This window comes from Triturus cristatus, chromosome 1_2, assembly GCF_964204655.1.
Source record: "Triturus cristatus chromosome 1_2, aTriCri1.1, whole genome shotgun sequence".
NCBI classification, from domain to species: Eukaryota; Metazoa; Chordata; class Amphibia; order Caudata; family Salamandridae; genus Triturus; species Triturus cristatus.
In genome coordinates this window covers 989,853,851-989,873,115 of record NC_140580.1, presented here as the reverse complement: position 1 = coordinate 989,873,115, position 19,265 = coordinate 989,853,851, and the positions used below count along the sequence as shown (strand labels likewise).

General features: G+C 45.8%; 1 protein-coding gene across 1 annotated transcript in view; it reads left to right on the top strand.

Moving 5' to 3' along the window:
- The window catches only part of ABCA2 (ATP binding cassette subfamily A member 2), a 569,797-nt gene that overhangs the window by 329,821 nt on the left and 220,711 nt on the right, over positions 1-19,265 (top strand). Inside the window, exons 11-12 of the mRNA XM_085611149.1 lie at positions 15,123-15,251; positions 16,724-16,891. Of these exons, the coding sequence (XP_085467275.1) occupies positions 15,123-15,251; positions 16,724-16,891 (297 nt within the window). The remainder of the gene's footprint in view (positions 1-15,122; positions 15,252-16,723; positions 16,892-19,265) is intronic.

Genomic DNA, 19,265 nt, shown 5'->3' with positions numbered 1-19,265 from the left:
CAGGCCAAGGCTTGACCTCTCCCTTGCCTTTGATTCTGTCCATCTCTACAGGGGATTGGAATTGGACAAATCTTCTGAAAAATGACTTTGTAGCAAGCCAGACCTCTGCCATTGAGACTGGCACCTCTGCCCATTATGCTCCCTACAAGTCAACTTTTTTTGCCAGGTGGTAAATAACAGCCTGGTGCATTCCTGTCTGTATGTGGCTCAATATGCTCACATATACTGCAATTTCAGTGGCATGCTAACAATCACCATTGGATTTTTTTTAGTGTAGCTTACTGGTACACAATTAACTGCAGAAGAAGGAATGGTGCCTGTGATTTACCATTACCTACCCCAATTTAACGTCTGGTAACCCACAAAGCAGTCCTTAATTCGTAAAATAATGAAGGCCGGGCCCAAAGTTTTGCTCGGGAGCCTGTGCCCAGCAATTTCAAATGTCAGGAGAGCTGAATACCAATACTGCCGAGACGTGATTCTACCGTGTGCCACTTTCATCCACCACCAGGCATCCCATTCCCCCTTATCACACTCTTGCAGGTTCTTTTTTTGTTTTTGTTTTCTCCGTCATAATTTTTCATCTTTCTCTTTATCCTTTCCCCTTGTTGTTTTCTTCTCCTTTGTTCTGTAAAAAAAAGTCAGATGAGGAAAAACTAGTGCAGAACCCCAAAAATGCGTGCAGGTTGGCCGAGCTGCAACCACCGGCTTAAATTAGGCACTGCCACTAAGCCTTGTATTTTGAGACCTGTACGTAAGGGCCGCCTCACCCATGAATATTTTGCAACATCCAGTTGGGTAAACTAAATAGTACCTTCAATCATTAATGGGACAAGAGCATATTTCCGGACTTGCAATCATATTTATTTCATAAGCAAATTGTCCTGCACAGAAGGAATCTGAGAACTGGCAAAAAGGGTGTTATCTTGAAAAAAACTTTGTGAAAACACGTCTTATGTGCTTTGGATTCAGATTGATAGAAGCTGCTTTTTAGTTGTCCGTGCACTCAAAGATCTCTGTGAGTAGCCTAGGAACAGTCTCCTAACTCCAAAAAACATGCTTGTTATAATATCACGTTTGTCCAATATGTTTAAATTGTACAGTTTGTCACTTGTTTTTCTCATGTTGGCTATGAGGCTAGCGCCGACCCCACTTCTGGAAATGCTTGCCCTGCCCCATTGCTGGAAGGATTAGCCACTCCAACCCCCTTACTCCCACTCCCCACCCAAAATTTGACTCTATTTGTTCCCCGTGACCAGTAGGCATACAGTCATAAAAGAACAAATGTATACAAAGTTCCAGTTGGTAAGGCAAAATACGAGAGCCTAATCAGAATTGTCGCAGTGCACAAATTCTGTCCCCACAGTTTGTTTAGCGGGTCACGAATAGGGGTGGGCGGAATTTGCGTAATTGCGTTACGCAAATCTCCGCGAAACGGTAAAAAATCTCCGCGAACACGCAGAAATTCCGCGAACACGCGGAATTGCTTGTTCGCGATGCTTTTTTCCTGTTCGCAATTGCTGTTTACGTGCTCGAGGAGAAATATCTCGCGAACATGCATTTTGAGAACGCGAACAAGCAAAAATTTCGCGAAATCGCGGAAAGCAGACTTTTGAGCAATTTCGCAATCTCCGCAGAACACGAAATTACGCAAATAATGCAAATTCCGCGAGCGGAACGGAATTTGCCGCCCAGGCCTAGTCACGAACACCAAAATCCTTGGCCACTGTAGTAATTAATGCGAGATTCCATTTCTGTGCGCATTCTGGGGATTGATGCCAATATTCATTAGTGACCAAACAAGTACATTGTGTAGCACACAGTGCAGCCTTGTCCTACCTATTCAGTGTTTTTTCATTTATTTACGGTGTGCATGCGTAATGTTTCTTTCTTACACACATTTGCCGTCCTAATAAACCTTCACTCATCCAAATGTGCGTTTGTTGGCCGTAATGCCCATTCAGTGTGGCACAAATACCTCTACTCTGCGAACTGCACATTCGTTTTTCCAAATATACATTGCCCGGAGTTGGTTTGGGCTCTGTATAGCGCTTCCGTGCCCCTTGCATGGCCTAGAGCGCCTTTTCAGGAATAAGCATCTCCTCCATATATATGTAACTTTTATATAGCGGATCTTGGCCAACAATGTTGTGACGGCTTCGCGGAGCATAGCCTAAAATATACAGGACCTAACCCTAAAGCCCGAATCCGGAACCAGGTAATAAGCAAGAAACGAAATGGGCGGTTCCGTGGGACTCCTTTTGTTATCAATTAATATAGCACCCTCTCTCAAATTGCAGAATGTATTCACAAAGTAGGTGTAGTGTATCATGCACAATTAAAATAGTGCCGACGGCGCAGTGCTCACAGTGCCGTGATGCACATCATTAACAATGATGCGCAATATCGCGGAGCGCTGCACGTGTCGGGTCACCCCCCGTAATACTGAACATGATCGTCGATCTCCTCTCGCCCGATGAACCGTAAATTCGGGCGAAGCAGTGGCTGCATCATGTTTCAAAACGTTTTCGAGGCGCATCTGCGATGTCTGTTGGTTCTATGCCCATGTTAAGTTTGTTGAGCTTTAGAGGGGCAGTTGTGAGATTTTACGTTTTTACGAGCTCTCTGTTGGATACCCGGTTAAAAGGGATTTTAACTGTCTCAAAAACTAGTTTTAAACAATGTATTCTAGCACGGTGTTAATTTATGATAAAATATGATCACTTTCAGCTGTGTGTGGGCACGTGCTGCCACCTAGTGTTCATCTGAGACCCCCTGCTCGCCTAAGTGATACAGGACCGGCTGTGGCGCCCGGTGCAACAGTCGTTTTTTAGCGACCCCCATGACCTCCTCCTTAGATTCCCTCACTATCACCTGGCTAAAGAGTCGCTCATCTCCCAATAGCCCCTCTCTCGCATGTTTCATTCGCCTTAAAGCGCTGGTAAAGACTGGCATTACTAATCCACTCAGAGTTCTACTTTAAAAACAGATCTGTGTTTGCAGCAGCCATCTTAACCCTCTGTGCTACTGTATGATGAGTCAAAACTGTCACTAGGCAAAACTCCGATCTCTCGGTCTAGCAGGAACATGTATTACAAGAGTTATCTTGGCATTTTTATTGCTGCCTGAAATCTGGACGCACAATGAACTCTGCATCAGCTGCTTTTAAATCGTAAGTTATTGCTAAACACAGCGCCCCCTCCATGTCAGCACCCAGTGCAGCCGCACTGGTTCCACTGCCCTAAAGCCGGCCCTATGTGCCTTTATTACCATGAACGTGCTGTGACCCCCCTCACCATGTATGTAGCAACAGTAGGGGACAGGGAGGATTTACCATCACTCCCACCACCCCCAGATTTTGGATTGGGGGTGGACCCATTGCACCAGTGTGTTCCTGTTCCCCACGTTTTTAAAGTGGAAACTGCAGATGAAACCACGGCAAACACTGTGGAGCTGGAACAAGTTTCAGACTGGGGGTGCTCCCATCCAGGGCCGGACTGGGAACCCAACGCAGCCGTGGCAAATCGGGTGAGACCAGCCGCCATATGCTGTGCCTGCAAGCAAGCCTGACCACTCCAAGCAAAGTTTGAGGGGGTAATGAAATAAATAGCAAAACATGGTGCATGCTACAACACATTTTTCATTATATGTTGACATGTTTTCACTTTTAGAGCATAGTAAATGATGACCTTACATTCGATCACTGGATACTGGGAACGAAGACGCCCAGTCATACCCACAGACATTCTTACAGAGAACCCCAAAAAAGACAGAACAGTCACCATACGGAGAGTAGCGAGTTATCCAGACCACTGCAGGGGGGAATTTGGAGGGTTCCTCCCCAAGAATTTTATTTTTTAAATGGTGTATTCCGCAACACAATATTTATTATATATTCTAAGACATTAACCTTTAAGGCACAGTAATGATGACCTTCCAGTGCACCAGGATACCCACCAAACTCACTCTAGTAGATTAAATAAAGCAGAGTTTGTTAATGCTTCTTATTTTTAAAACATTTGGTACCGCACGGAGCTGCAATTTAGGTGCTGCACAAACCTGAACTGACAGGTCTCCCGGACAAGACTTTTTAAGTTGGGGTTCTCTTCAGTGTATACTTATTTTTTTTTTAAAGCCTACTTTAAGTATTTGAGCTCGTAAAGGAGAAGACCCCGTTTACAATAGTTTTTTTTCTCTCTCTATTGTCAACTTTGTGTCGATCATGTGGTGGTGAAATGACCTCAATCACCTAAAGCAATAGTGCTTCACATCATTCAAGAGGCAAAGAAGCATTTCTGCTATTAAAGTTGTTAGATGCAGAAGCCATGATGAAAATTAGCATTGAGAATGTGGTGGACGTGGGAGTTTCAGGGACATTATCATAAGGTAGAAACATCACAAACAGGATCACAGGAAGGGGACCCTTATCACAGGCAGCGTGGTCCACAAAGCAGCATTTAAGGCAGGCCATTGTGACCCGTCTGTTACTCAGATACTGTGGACGAGGGACACTGGCTGCCGCACTATTGTGGCTTTGAAGCAATTCCCCCTCACAGCCAAAGGAACGAGAGCCCAGGCACAACTGGCTTCACTACCAGGCACATGACTGAGAATGTAGAGATGCATGTGGATTGCATTTCTCCATTATGAACACTCTGCTCCAGGCATGACGTATAAGACATGGAATGTCACACGTAGGAACACAGAGTATACAAATGTCACTCGTATGTGAGCTGACAACTTGGCAATGCCAATCCGACCAGTAGCTGCTCCCTAGTGGAGCTTGGTCCGCTCACCCCCAACATCATTGATCCATTTCACATGAAGAGGTCTGCCGTCTGGGGTGTAACCACAGGAAGTTCAGGGTCAGAGTCCCCGCTTGTGCTGCCGGCAGGAGAAGTCCCAAGCCCACTTACATCACGGCTAGCAACAGTAGAGCAAGGGCTAGTTGCACCGCGGCTGATCTCCGCAACCGCCCTCACCGCCCTATCTCTTTCCAATTGGAGTCCTCGCGGGGTCATGGATCTGTGACCGCGAAGGCTCAGGTGATCTGCGTTCCTCTGTACCCTCCGGAGGAGCCCCCTTCGATCCCGGTTTTCGCGCCTCCAACCACTGCCATGCATCTTGTGGTGTGGTGAAGAAGTGAGTAGTCGCCCCATCCACTACTCTGAGGCGTGCGGGGAACAGCATGGCGTATGGTAATCGCAACTGTCGAAGCTTCCGCTTCAGGGCAAGAAAGGAAGCGCGCTGTCTCTGTACTTCCCTGGTGAAATCTGGGAAAATCATCACCCTAGCATTCGCAATTTGGAGGTTCTGCTTTCCTCGCGCCTGCTGCAAGATGTGGTCTCTTTCGCGGTAATGTAAACGCACGACAAACGGACGCGGGGGTGTGCCCGGCTTTGGAGGTCTGGCTGGGACCCTGTGTGCGCGTTCTAGGGCGAAGAAGGGGGGAGAGTCCCTCCGGGGCAACCTCGGTCCGAAGCCAGTTCTCCAGGTATCGAACAGCGTCGTCCCCTTCCTCTCGCTCCGGGATCCCCACTATGCGCAGATTGTTCCTGCGCGAGCGCCCTTCGCTGTCCTCCGCTCGTACCTCCAAGATCCGGACCCTCTCTTCCACCACTTTCAGAGAGCGCTGTAGAGTAGAAATTTCTTCTGGGACCCCCGCCAGGGTCGTCTCCGTAATTTTCACCCGCTACTTGAGCTTGCGGTGGTCATCCTTCAGGAGATTAAGGTCTACTCTTATGGCGTCCATCTTGGTCTCCAAAGCTTCCCGCAAGGAGGTGATGGCCTGCATGATGTCCACCAACATGGGAACCTCCACTGCATCGTGTCTCCACTGTTCCGCCATGTCCTCCTCTTCATCCGTTTGTCGCTCCGTGCGTTCCACATGCAAGGCCGTGAAGCCCCTCCGGTGTGATGTACGGCCCATTCGAACTAGCTGCGGTGGGGCACACCGGGCCTCTGGTGGGGGATCACAGGGGGGGGTCAGTAGAAGTCAGTAAAGACAGTGTCCACTGGCAAAGATGGTAGACCTACCCCAGTGCCCCCGACCAGTTCCGTGGGATTACACAGCAGTGTGTTCCAGTCAGGTTCGCCAGCCTAGAAGGGGAACCAGGTGTGGTTTCCCCCCCAGTTTGTAAGGTGCGCACTCTCACGATCCTCCGGTTCTCCGGTCTCGCTCCTCCCGACCGTCACCGTCTCATGCAGGCCGTCGCCCCCTTCACACGAGACCAACCAGTAGGTCCCCGGAGCCTCCGCAGCTCTTAAGGCAACAGTACAGCTCCAACTCCCGGTTAGGGCATGCAGTGGGCACTATAGATGTGCCGATGCGAGTCTCAGCCACCATGCGGAGCGCAGGCTTCCGTCCTCCACAATGATCCCTGACCACCACAAGTACTGTCTCCAGAGCATTCGTCACTGTCGCATGCTCTCTCCAATATGCAGGCTCCTCGTCTGGTCCGCCCCCCCAACACCAAGAGTCCCATCCAAGGCCAGGGGCAGAGGGTGATTGCCTGTGTAGGAGACCCCAAATGCTGCTCTCCCTCGGTGGCCGAATTCAGCCTCTCGGCCCGCCTGGTGCAGCGTGTGCCGCCATTTTGAGGTTAGGCGGCTACCGCTGCCCGCTGTGCAAACCGCACCGCTCTGCTGTTGTTACTTGTCACCACCCGGTGTCCTCAAGGAAAGCAGGCCGCACTCCGCCCTGCAATAGGCACCCTCAGCTCGGCGGGGCAGCTACAGGCGCTCCGACTTCAGTGGCGAGGTGCGGCCGCCATTTTGTCCGCTGCTCCGTCCGAGCGCGAACCGGGAACAAAAGTGCTGATTCCCGTGAGCCTCGACTCCCCAGCACTCCGAAATTGCCCCCAGGTGGGCACCAGGACCTCCGCCGCCAGCCGCGACTTCAGGGGCCCCCTCCGCTATTCAGGATATCTGGCTATGGGAGGAGGCCACGGAGGAGCTCCAAGGTCCGCTGCTCCTCACGCCGGCATCAAGCCCCGCCTCTTACACAACTTGGCAATGCCAAGTCCACTTTAGAGTAACATTTCTACACTTTCAGTTGGCAGCTCTGCGTACACTTACCGTGGCTGCCGCTGGCGTGCTTGCGTGGGGTCTGTGTTAGACCTGCCTGTGCAGTGATTCTTTTCTCTGCCGCCATGCAGAACCATCTGTGACTGCGTGCACCACTATCCGTCTTTTAATTCCACCACATCCGTGCTTGTGGAAATAAGACCGACAACTGAGTTGGAAAGTGACTCTGTGAGTGGTGCCTTGCTGGTTTTGTTACTGGAGGACACCCCCGTATCAAAACCGCCTCCACCCATCAGCCTCCTAGGAAGACACGCAATGCCCGGTACTGCTAGTCTGGCAGTGAAAGACAAGAGCATGTGCCATCCAGCTACATCTCGGGGAGTTCCAAATGTGGCTTCCGGACGGAAGGAAAAAGTATTGACATCTAGTGTCTTGTATTTTTTATCATAACACAAGACAACCTCATTTTCCACAGGAAAAAATAACGTTAGGCTATTTATGACCGTTCACATGACAATCCTTTAGTTGATGTATCATAGACACCCTCATGAGGCAGATGAGAATTCCAACCAGATACATAAATCATACCAGCCCTCTCCCTCCCACCTTTAAATCAGCTGAGGGTGGAATCACAATACAATAACCCTTATCAGGGCAAGAGTAGCACTATTCAACAGGATTCAATCAATGACCTCAGATGGATGCAAAGGGGATAGTCCAAAAAAGTATGCATGAAAAACTCCTTTCTAGGGACTTGCCTGAAGTCCATGCAGCAGACGCCCATTAAAGGTTTTTTCACTCATATCTTACTCAGATGTTTCTTGAAAGCATCACATGCCCTCTTACAGCAGCATAAGAGAAGTCCAGTACGGGCTGACAGCTGACTGTTGCTGCTAACATAGCGGGGTTGTGTTCTGAGGATGAGTTGACGCATACAGCCTCTGAGGCTGGATCCAACTACGCCTATAAACCAGCGGGCTATGCACTGCTACTCACCACTAAAATAAAACGAAAAGGGCCATTCACCTGCCCAAGGTGGGTCCATTAAGATTCACTCAAAGTTGCAAGGCTCAAGAGTGCCTTATAGCAATCTGAAGCACCATGCATGTGCCTCAGTTGCTCTATGCCCAATTCCCTATTCATGGATTATGAAAGGCCCAATAATAAAGTTGTTACACTCCCTTCTCAATGAATTATTAAAGAGAGCTCTTTTTTCATGGTGTTGGACTAACACAACACCTGTATTTGTGCGCCCCCCCTCCCCCCCGGGCTTCTTGGAGGTGAAATAACAGACATCTACTGTTGCACCACTCTATGGTACTCACTTTATCGAGGGCCGGTGTTGTTTTCAAGAAACATCTGAGGAAGATATGAGTGGAACAAGTTTTAATGGAGATCTGCTGCATTGACCTCCGGCAAGTCCCTGAAAACTTTTTTGCATGCTTCTGAGGTCATTGAATGGGTGAATGGAGAGAAGCATACAGAGGAGGCTGCTGGTTAACACTAACAATTTCATGGAGTGCTGTTGACATTGTACTCATCCCTTACAAAGAAAGAAAATAAACTCTTTTCCAAAGTGCCCATACTCTAAGTGGACAAAAAAAGCGTCTGTGCGCTTTGAAACATATGTTTATTTACTTAAAAGGCATTCCGCTTGTACTTTTCAAGCAATTTCCTTTCCAAAGCGCACACACGCTCTCTTGACAATGACAAATAGTTTAGTTACGCTTTGCCAACATGCACGCTGTCTTTAGGGTGCCACATAACCTCGACAAACAAAATGAAAGATAAACACACTGCCTTTCTAAGACGCTTCAGAAACACATGCTCACTTTACGATGTAAAAATAAATAAATAAATACATATATAAATGATTCACGATGCCTTTAGGGTGCCACAAAACCTCGCCTTGACAAACCAAACGAAAGATAAACGCACTGCCTTTCAAAAAAAGCATGAGGAACACAAAAAAAGGCCAGCTTCGACAAAGACGAGCAGGAAAGAAAGAAAAAAATAATGAGCAGTCACAAACAGATAAGCACCAAAGTGTAAAGATACCAGTAGTTAGGCGCTGCTTTGTGGGAGAAAACCAATGACAAAAAGAAGGGACAGAGAGGAAAGATTAACCAGTAGCAAGCCTTTTTGAAGGACAATCAAAGTCGCAAATAAAAAGTGATGGGTGGTCTGCAAGCCCACAAAGTGTATACAACACGTCTCAATAGACAGTACAAGTGCTGCCTAGGCTCAACCTAAAAATGAACTATCAGGGGTGTTGCAAAGCAGACCTGCACACATGAAGCAAAACAAGAAGAATAAAGATGCACTTTTAAATTCGTCCATAAGCAAAAACCTACACTGCTCATAAAGTTCACAGAAACAAGCTGCTGAACGAGTCCTAAGCAGGCCTTTGCAAAATCTTAAGAAAGAATTCTAACGTAACATGATGTGATTACAGAACCTGCACATTGCCCATATGAACAGAGAGGCCCCTGCACATGTTAGTTTTTGGAATTGAATAAAGTATAAAGGAGTGCCAAAGCAATCCCCTGCATGCCTGAAATGGGAACAAAAAACAGATGGCGCAGTTGTTTGCCTTTTATTTTCACGACTAATGACGTCATGGAACTAAAAGATAAACTATGAAGCTAAATTTAGTTTCTTTGGCTTGGTATCCTCCTGCTTAATACAGCCCTGACATCACGTCATACCCTGGGAGGTTGGAAGGTGACTGAGTAATTTGGCCTGCTGATTTTATTACTGGGGGGTCACTCTTACAACACTGCTGCAAAATCAGCGCCTAGTAACAAAACCGGCCCCCACCCTTCCATCCTTCTGGGGAATCAACCGGGGCCAGGTACTGACAGTCCGGCAGTGCTTATCAACTGTGGGGACAGAGGGGTAAGTTTAATGAGGTCCAATGTACATACCCCATCAAGGTTGTGTACAAGAAAAGGTACAGAGTTCCTCTAGAGAAGACAAGAAAAAGTACTGTCCCGTGTAAGGGGTACCAAGTGGGCCTTGCTGTAAGATAAGCAGGTCGGAAGAAAGGGGGGAATCCCTTGTTGGAACTAGAGCTCTCACACACCCAGCAAGCTAGGTGTCATGCTTAATCATTTGAGCCTGCCTCTCGTCAGGTCGACGCTGCAATACCTGACGGGCACCCAAAATTGGGGATCTTTTATTCCTGCCGATGGGTGCAGTGGGGGTAGGGGCCCTAGTGTGTGTCGATGTGAGTGTAGGTGAAGTGAAATATAAAATAGGTCAGTTCGTCCACAAATACACTTTATTATGGTGGTAAACAGCCTAATTAAAATAAAAGTGGTTGAGGTGGGTATTGAAGCTAGAAATAATGAGTCTAGTTATGTATACCCTACTCTCAATGCGATCTACATGTTTCGTGCCATAGTAGCTTTAGCGGTCAGGGGACTTCCTCAGGATCAGTGGTGGAACTATCTACACTACGTGGACATGCGAAAAGTCTACATACCACACAGGCTTGATAAGGTAACCTGAAAGTTATCTGTTAATGATATAAAAAAGGAGGGGGTTGCGGTTTGGACAATGCCGGAAGTTAAAGGAAGGGGACTCACCTAAACTGCTAGCAAGGAGGTCTTGCAACAGTTGCCGACGGGTAAAACGGACTCCAATTAGGGTCCTGGAAGCGTAAAACGGTTATATGGAAAGACAAGTTAAAAAGGGGGGTTTAAATTGGGAGGGGCAGCAAGATATGAAGGGATGCATGGCTGCCAAAGGACCGATCTAGGGAGCAAAGAAGAAAAGTCACAGGCGTGGTTGACTAACCGACAAGGGCTACATTATGCAGCCACGACCATTAAGAGCACAGAAACTGACGGCCAGCTGCAAGGCGCAGCGGAGGTATCGGAAGAATAACCAGACCCCCTCCGTAGCGCCAGGTACACAAGCCGGCCGCTCTGGGAATCAAAAGTGATCATAGAATGTAACACCAAGTCAAGCCTGTTCGAACCAGAAAGTCCGGTCGATTTCAAAATTACACTCACCTCGGAAGAGATCCAGAGAAAACCGCGTCTGGGGAATGTAAACAGCAAGGTACTCACCAGGGTGTAGAAACGCTACAGCTCGTAGACCTACCCAGCCGCCGGAACCGGGATGGTAACTGGCTGTCGGCGGCTGGTGTATAAATGTGTGGAAAGGGCATGACGTGGGCGCGCTCATGAGACCGGCGAGGTGGTGATGGCTACGTCACAGCGATGGTGCGGGTAGCCAGTAAAGGTGGCTGCCATCTTGTAACGGAGGGGGAGCGCCGGGAACACTAAGCCAAGGTAAAAACAAGGCATCACTAGGGTTGTGCCGGTATGGCGTGTACATCAAAAGGTGAAAACAGCCAAGTGGCCAAGCACGGTAATATGCTACGCGAGGAATGTATGATGCTGAATGAAAGGTAACGCGTGAAGCGTGTGGGGTAGTGCTGACCACGTGGGGTGTGTGTCAGAGATAATGAGGTACCAATCCTAATCGTGTATATAGTCCATAGTGGTGATGAAATAGATATACACATGACACATGGTGATCTGTCGAGGGAATGATGCTAAGCACCTCGGTAGAACAAAATAATAGTTACCCAATGAATCAAGGGCACCGTTGTAAGATCACAGAAGGAGAAAAAGTGAGTGATGACTAGGAGACCATCTAAGGTGTTGTAGAGGATATCAACCACCAACAATGAGGACCAAAAATAAAAAAGGGGGGTCCTTAAAAAATATATGAGGGAATACCATAGTTGTTACAGAGTTTGTGAACCAGCCAAGATGGGAAATCGCGAGTATGCAGTGAGTTGTTGCTTAGACAAGGATCAATAGGTCCTTTGGCAGCCATGCATCCCTTCATATCTTGCTGCCCCTCTTTTTAACTTGTCTTTCCATATAACCGTTTTACGCTTTCAGGACCCTAATTGGAGTCCGTTTTACTCGCCGGCAACTGTTGCAAGACCTCCTTGCTAGCAGTTTAGGTGAGTCCCCTTCCTTTAACTCCCGGCATTGTCCAAACCACAACCCCCTCCTTTTTTATATCATTAACAGATAACTTTAGTATTAATATACTCACTGATATTCAGGAGTTTATGATGGCTTTTTTTATCTTCTCTGTTTTCATAGTTCTACCTGTCCTATGGGCACAACTTCTCCCTTTTTAATGAAGATGAGTTCTGTACCAAGTGTGAGTGCACCTACACGTATTGCTCATGTCTACTTCACATTTCTCATTTCAGGTTACCTTATCAAGCCTGTGTGGTATGTAGACTTTTCGCATGTCCACGTAGTGTAGATAGTTCCACCACTGATCCTGAGGAAGTGCCCTGACCGCCATGGCTACTATGACACGAAACATGTAGATCGCATTGAGAGTAGGGTATACATAACTAGACTCATTATTTCTAGCTTCAATACCCACCTCAACCACTTTTATTTTAATTAGGCTGTTTACCACCATAATAAAGTGTATTTGTGGACGAACTGACCTATTTTATATTCACTTCACCTACACTCACATCTACACACACTAGGGCCCCTACCCCCACTGCACCCATCAGCAGGAACAGTAGATCCCCCGCTAAAAAGCCCCAATTTTGGGTGCCTGTCAGGTATTGCAGCGCTGACCAGACGAGGGGCAGGCTCAAATGATGAAGCATGACACCTAGCTTGCTGGGTGTGCGAGAGCCCTAGTTCCAACAAGGGATTCTCCCCTTCTTCCGACCTGCTTATCTTACAGCAAGGCCCACTTGGTACCCCTTACACGTGACAGTACTTTTTCTTGTCTTCTCTAGAGGAACTCTGTACCTTTTCTTGTACAGTCTGGCAGTGCTGCCATCAATGTTATATCATTGAAGTCGGAGGGATTGTGAAAAATCCAAGCGTCCTACAAAAATCTAGTGTAGCAAACGTGTCGCGCCCAGTCAGCAGGAGAGTGGTAGGGGTTTTGTTTATAGCGGTGTTGCATTTCGGGGCACTAGTATGGAAACACACGGTCATTTACAGACAGCACGTTTTCCGTTGAAATGGTCATTAGATCTGCTTAGACATGCGGGTTTATTGGTAACTCTATAGCGCACAAATGATAATGTGTGGAAATCCTGTTCCAACAAATATTTATCATTTGCGGATTCCAAGTCAAGTGTGTTTATTTTGTTCTGATTGTATTAAAATCTTTGTTTCCATCACACTTCAGAATTACAGAAAAAATGTACTTCAGCTGTTCTTTCCAAATTGTAAATATATTTTGAAATATGTATTTATACTTCATTTACCAGTATTTATGTTGTGTATGTTACAGAAATACTGAGTGCCTACAGCCTTTCCTTTAACTTCCTGTACCAAAGCAAGATTGCCACCGAGGTCACTTTAGCACAACCCTCTTACTTTGCAGTCAGAGAAATAACAGTAAACCACAGTTTCCAAATAAAAGAGCAATTTGTCAGAAGACCCGGCCTGACATTTGACCTCTGACCTTGAATTCACAGCAAATGTGACATGATAAACACAACATTTAAAGGCACATCATTCATCTTTCTGAACTCCAGCATAGTTGTATTTTGGGGTGCTGCATACCCCCCACCCCGTGCCTCACTTCTAGCGCCTATGGGCCAACAGAGCTCCTCTCTCTGAAGCTTGAGGAGCAAACTCTCTGGGGATGTGTGGCCTTTGTTTTGTTCATTAATTCATTGCGGTGAGCAGGCAGAGCAAGGGAAGCAAGAAATGATATTTTATGTTAATGTTACTGCTGGCGTGGCCAAATTGTGAAAAAGAACGATTTTAGGAAAGGCTGAACACCTCCGTGACTGCAATCAAATAATTGGCGAAAAACAAAGATATCGGAGCCGCACAGTTTGCTCCAGAGGGTACACCTCTTCAAGGAGACTCTTGCAAAGTGCCGCATAATTTTAGTCATACCTCTGACGCCAAGAGGACTACCTCTGAATGTATTACTGTAAACAAGAAGTGTACATTGTTTGGAGCAACAGTCAGGGGAATTTATATGTGATAATGTGTTGTGTATAAAAGATATGTATATATGTTGGATGAAGTTGTATATAGAGGTTGCTTTGTGACGAATTTGTCTTTTGTTTGCCAAATGTATATATTTTGTGTTTAGTACATTGATGTCTATCGAGAGATTCGCTTCTGAAAAATAACCTTTGAAAATTTGGATATAAGAAAATATTAATTGCCGAGAAAATGTATTGTTTCTTGTGTATAAATAAATAAGAGATTCATCCCTCTAAGCCCATTTTTTTCTATATATTAGATCTGTCACTGTGTTTGATCATCAGTGTCTGAAGAAACATTTCGAACAAAAAAAGTACACTTTTACATCTCATGGCAATGCCCTGATGTATTTGTATATATATTGTCATTTTGATTTAAGGTGTGGTAAGTCCATTTATTGAACTACGGATATCAACATTTATTGAATAACTGAACACAAAGCACTGACCTTCGGTGTTAAATGGAAGAGAGGTGGATATAACATATATAACCCTACCTTCTCTGAGCTTCATAATATAGAATCTTGAACTGAAATCCCGGCTTGCCTACTTGACCAAATTGTGTGAGCCACAGCCTATCGCTTTACTTCACTATGCATAAGTTTCCTTAACCATCCAGTTTAACAGTAATTCAGTACAGGATCTGTGTTTTACAAAAACCTCACACATATAGTTAATGTAAAATAATCTTACTTCACATTTACTTACACTATAGACTAAATCAGTAGAAAACATGACCGACACATGTTGGATAGTCGTTAGTACATCTGGCATTCCTAAATGTTTCATGTTTAAAAATGTTTCTAATAAAGGTCACCCATTTATGTGTTAACATTGTATTGTAAGACATGTTGACATGTTTTCCATTTTAACGTTTTCTCATGTCATTTGTTGTCTGTTTAACATCTTTTCATGGCTCAGCTTGTGCTTTTAGCTTTTGGAGCCATGCCAGACCCTTGGCTTGGGTCTTACCGTGGCAGTCTGTCCCCTCAGAAATGTAATGACTCCTATGCCCTTTCTCTCTCCCCTTGTTCAGGTATAGTGCCCGGTAACCACATTCCTTTTTTCTGTCCTTCAGGCCAATGAAACCTTTGCGCTGGTGGGGAATGTGACGCACTATGCACAGGTGTGGCTGAACATCTCGTCTGAGATCCGGACCTCGCTGGAGCAAGGCAAGCTGCAGAGGCGCATTCAGCGGCTGCAGGAGGTACTTTGGTGCGCCGAGGGGCTTGGGAGATGGGAGCCTAGGACCTTCTGCTTAAGGTCTTGCTAAAGGTTGAGATCACCATTATCACACAGCTCATTTCAAGGCTCCTCCGCGTCATCCTCCTATTGTGGTCTTAGGTGAAGGTCCCCCAAGCAGTCGAAACATGTGAAGACCCTCCCGTAGCTGCTGAGCCACCAGCCTCACTTCAAGCTCAACCTCAGATGAAGATCCATGGGTTGTGGGTGCTGAAATAGGGATTTTACATAAGAATGAATGTTTCCACACTGATCTCGGCATGTTTTCCCACATTCCATGTGCTTTACCACCTGCAAATTTACCATTTTTCTTCTGAGTGAAATGTGTGTGTGTGTGTGGCACCTGTTCTGTTAATACTAAGTGAGAAGATCCGCACATCTTATCAATCAATGATCCAGACAGCCGCTTACAACCAAGAAATAATGCACAAATAAGGACCCCTCCAACAATGATACCACAGTCCAGGCTGCTTGAATTATGTGATTCTGTAGCCTCAGCGTTTTTTTACTTGGTGACGGATTAATCACACTTGCCACTTAATCCACCATCTGCTGCTATATATGCAGCTATAAATAAATGCCCCACCTTGAGCCCCGCGGTGGTGGTGCCTTTTACAGTTTCATTAGTCGCCTTTCAGCTGCTGATTCTGTATTCAGGTGTTAAACTTGTACAAATGAGGTGAAACATTTGCACAGACAATATTCATGTGTGCCTAAATAACAAAATTACAAAATAGTATGTTCACAGAGTGTGCGGCACAATTTGTCCTTTCCTCCCATATAATTTAGTCAACGCTGCCGCATAATGTAGCCATCCATTGGCGCATAATTTCAGAGGCTCTGACCATAGTGGATGAGCGCATGGCCCTGTTATTTGTAACTTCACTGTGGTGTCATCTAGGTTCCTTTGCTGCTCTGTGTTATTTTCAGACTTCCCATCTCACTTTTCACACCCTCTCTTTTTTGTAAAATTCTCCAACATCTAATTCCCCACCCACGTTCCCACATTAAATATTGGATATATTGCATGCAGGCTAATAGCATGGTCTTAATATGTCCCTGGTAGCCCCTGACCTTCTCTTACAATGCCCATATTGGAATATAAAATACCAATAGTGTTTGCTTACTTTAAACTAAAGTCCACCCATTGACCTACCTTGATAGTGGTTAGGCTTTTTCTTATTAATTTATGCTTTACCTACATTAATCCTTATCTCCTCCCTTTCTCTGTATGTATTGTGAGTGCCCAGAAAACTATTGAACAGAGTGTGTTGGACGTAGATTGCATGCTGTTTCTAAGGCTGAGAAGTAGACATATCCAGACAGAGCTGTGTAATTCTGTAGTGACCTTTGTTAGTAGTTGAATTGAATTCAGAAGCTGTGGTTCATTTGGTTGCTACTCGCTTGTAATTTTTTTTTTTTTGTGGGATTGTGTAGTTTGTCGAAGATTTACAGAAGCATCTGGAGGTCTTGAATGCCTTGGACAGCGATATCCTTCGCAGCATCATGAACAGTAACTTCTCCATGCCCAACGCCAGCACCCTGCTGCAGCAGCTGGACACCATTGACAACGCTGCCTGCGGATGGATCCAGTTCATGTCCAGGGTGAGCATGTGGGGTCAAGGCTTGTCTGGAGACTGTCTTCTGTGCCAGGCCAGAGGGGCATGGGTAGCAGAGAGCCTAAGGCAGGTTTGGATGGCTGACACATTCTCAGCCCCATTCGTGAGTCCATACACCGCTCCCCATGAAAGCCAACATTCTGCAAGCTTTATGAACCGATTTGCATGAGGATGCTAATTTGGAAGGAATGGCAGATTTAGGTTACACCCTTTCCAATGAGACCACCACCTATTTTGAGTTTGACAAATATCCCACTGTTGGAATCTCCACCTTCTCCGCCATACATGTCACCAGGATCTAGCTGTAACCTTGACAGAAAAGGCGACCTTGAGTGGTTGATCCCCCGCTATCTGTGGCAGGCAGAGTTACCACCACAATGGGCCACCATAAAGTGGCTTATGGACTTTAGGTAAGTATTGTGTCCTTGGCATGCCGGGATGCACACTCTATCCTGTTCAAGAGATTAGATATGCGAGCGCTGATTACTTGCACATTTGCTGATGGAACTTCTGCCATCATTGATGATCTGCACCAATTGGTTCATCCGATGATCGATTGAGCCACTTTGACTGAGAAAGCTCTGCTGCCCCATGGGAAACCTGTTAATATGCTAAACTCTTAATCATGTCCTACATGCTGCATTCTTATTAAGGCCATCTGACCTTTTGACCTCCCAGCAGTCATTGATCTGAAGTAATTATTGTTTTCTGAGGATGTGAATGGCTATTGACATATGATCAAAGTGAGGCGAGACTCCTTTTTAGGTTTCACGTGCAGAGCGCTTTCACTGTGCTTGCGAAATCTTTTGTAATTAAAATAAATAAATAACTTAAAAGGGGCTTGCAGCCAACCCATTACTTACCATTTGTAGGCTTCACAGTCACACTTATTTTCAAGCTTCTCACTGGTCAGCAGCATTAGAGTCACGTCATCAGACTTCACTTCCTCGGCTGTTCCCTGGAGCTTGGACCAATTACAGTTTCCTTCTGGCAGCCAGTATCATTCCACTGGCCGTGCGCTTCTGCTGTACTTTTTCTATTATTTTTTTACTTGCGTCCACTCACTCCATACGAGTGCATGTGTTCTTCCTGCACCACATTGCCTTTTAACTTTCTAACTGTCCGTTTTTTTATTTTTTATTTTTACACATTTATGTAGTGCAAACTTGAGTCGAAGATATTGGAGTGCTTTACATGAGCACCACTTAGATTTCACAGGGACACTCCATAAGAGTGCATCTGTGGTTGTCTTCTCTCCTCCCCGGCCTCTAAACCCACCACACCCTCTGCTGTTTTGAATGAGCCCTGCTTCAGCCACCTCCCTCGTGTCCACCACTCTCCTCCCTCGTGTCCCCCACCCTCCTCCCTCATGGCCTTTGTATCTCCATTTAGGGCCTTTCATTTTTATCAAAGACATTTTTTTCGGCGCTTTTATGTAGTGCAAACTCGAGCCGAAAGTATTGCAGTACTTTACATGGGCACCACTTACCGTTACACAGGGACAGTTTCCCTGTGGGCTTTTTTGTTTATATTCGACTAGGCATTTAGAGATTAAGGGCCAGATGTACGTTGGTAATTGTTTGCCATTTCTATACAGCGAATTTTTGCGATTCGCTATTTGATATTCGCAAACACTAATGTACAAATGTGTCTTTTGCCACATTTTGCGATTCCCAGTGGGTCGCAAATAGATCTGCCTCACTAGTATGCACGCGGTAGATCTCAGTTTGCAACCCATTGGGAATTGCAAAAATCACAGGGATAGTGGCCTGCTGGGGTCAGCAGGCCACCATGTCTGTGATTGCTTTTTAATAAAGAAATGTTTTTAGTATTTGTTTAAATACAGCCATTTTTCCTTGAAGGAAAACGGGATGTGTTTCAAAAAGAAAAATGAAATGTTTTCTTATCATTTTTAAGAGTAGACAGTGGTCTGTGGGACCACTGTCTTCCCTTAAATATTTGTATAAACATTCACAAAGGGGAAGGGGGTCCCTTCCTATTTGCGAATGGGTTACCACCTACTGGAAATATGTGGTAAAATGTGAATGTTTTGCAACCGCATTTCGATCGCAAAACATTCACACATACGACTGCGATTCGGTATTCGAAAGGGACGTCCTCAACACACCCCTTCCTAATACCGAATCACAAACTCAATTTGCGATTTGCTAATAGGATACAGAATAGCAAATCAGACCTTTGTACATTGAAAAATGCCTTTTTTCGTTCGCAAACCATTTGCAAACAAAATAACACCTTTGTACATCTGGCCCCTAAGGGATTTGCCCAGAATCACAGGATGTTAAGCAGACACTGAGACTAAAACCGGGCCAGGGCTGTAGGTGTCCCCAGCGCTGCTG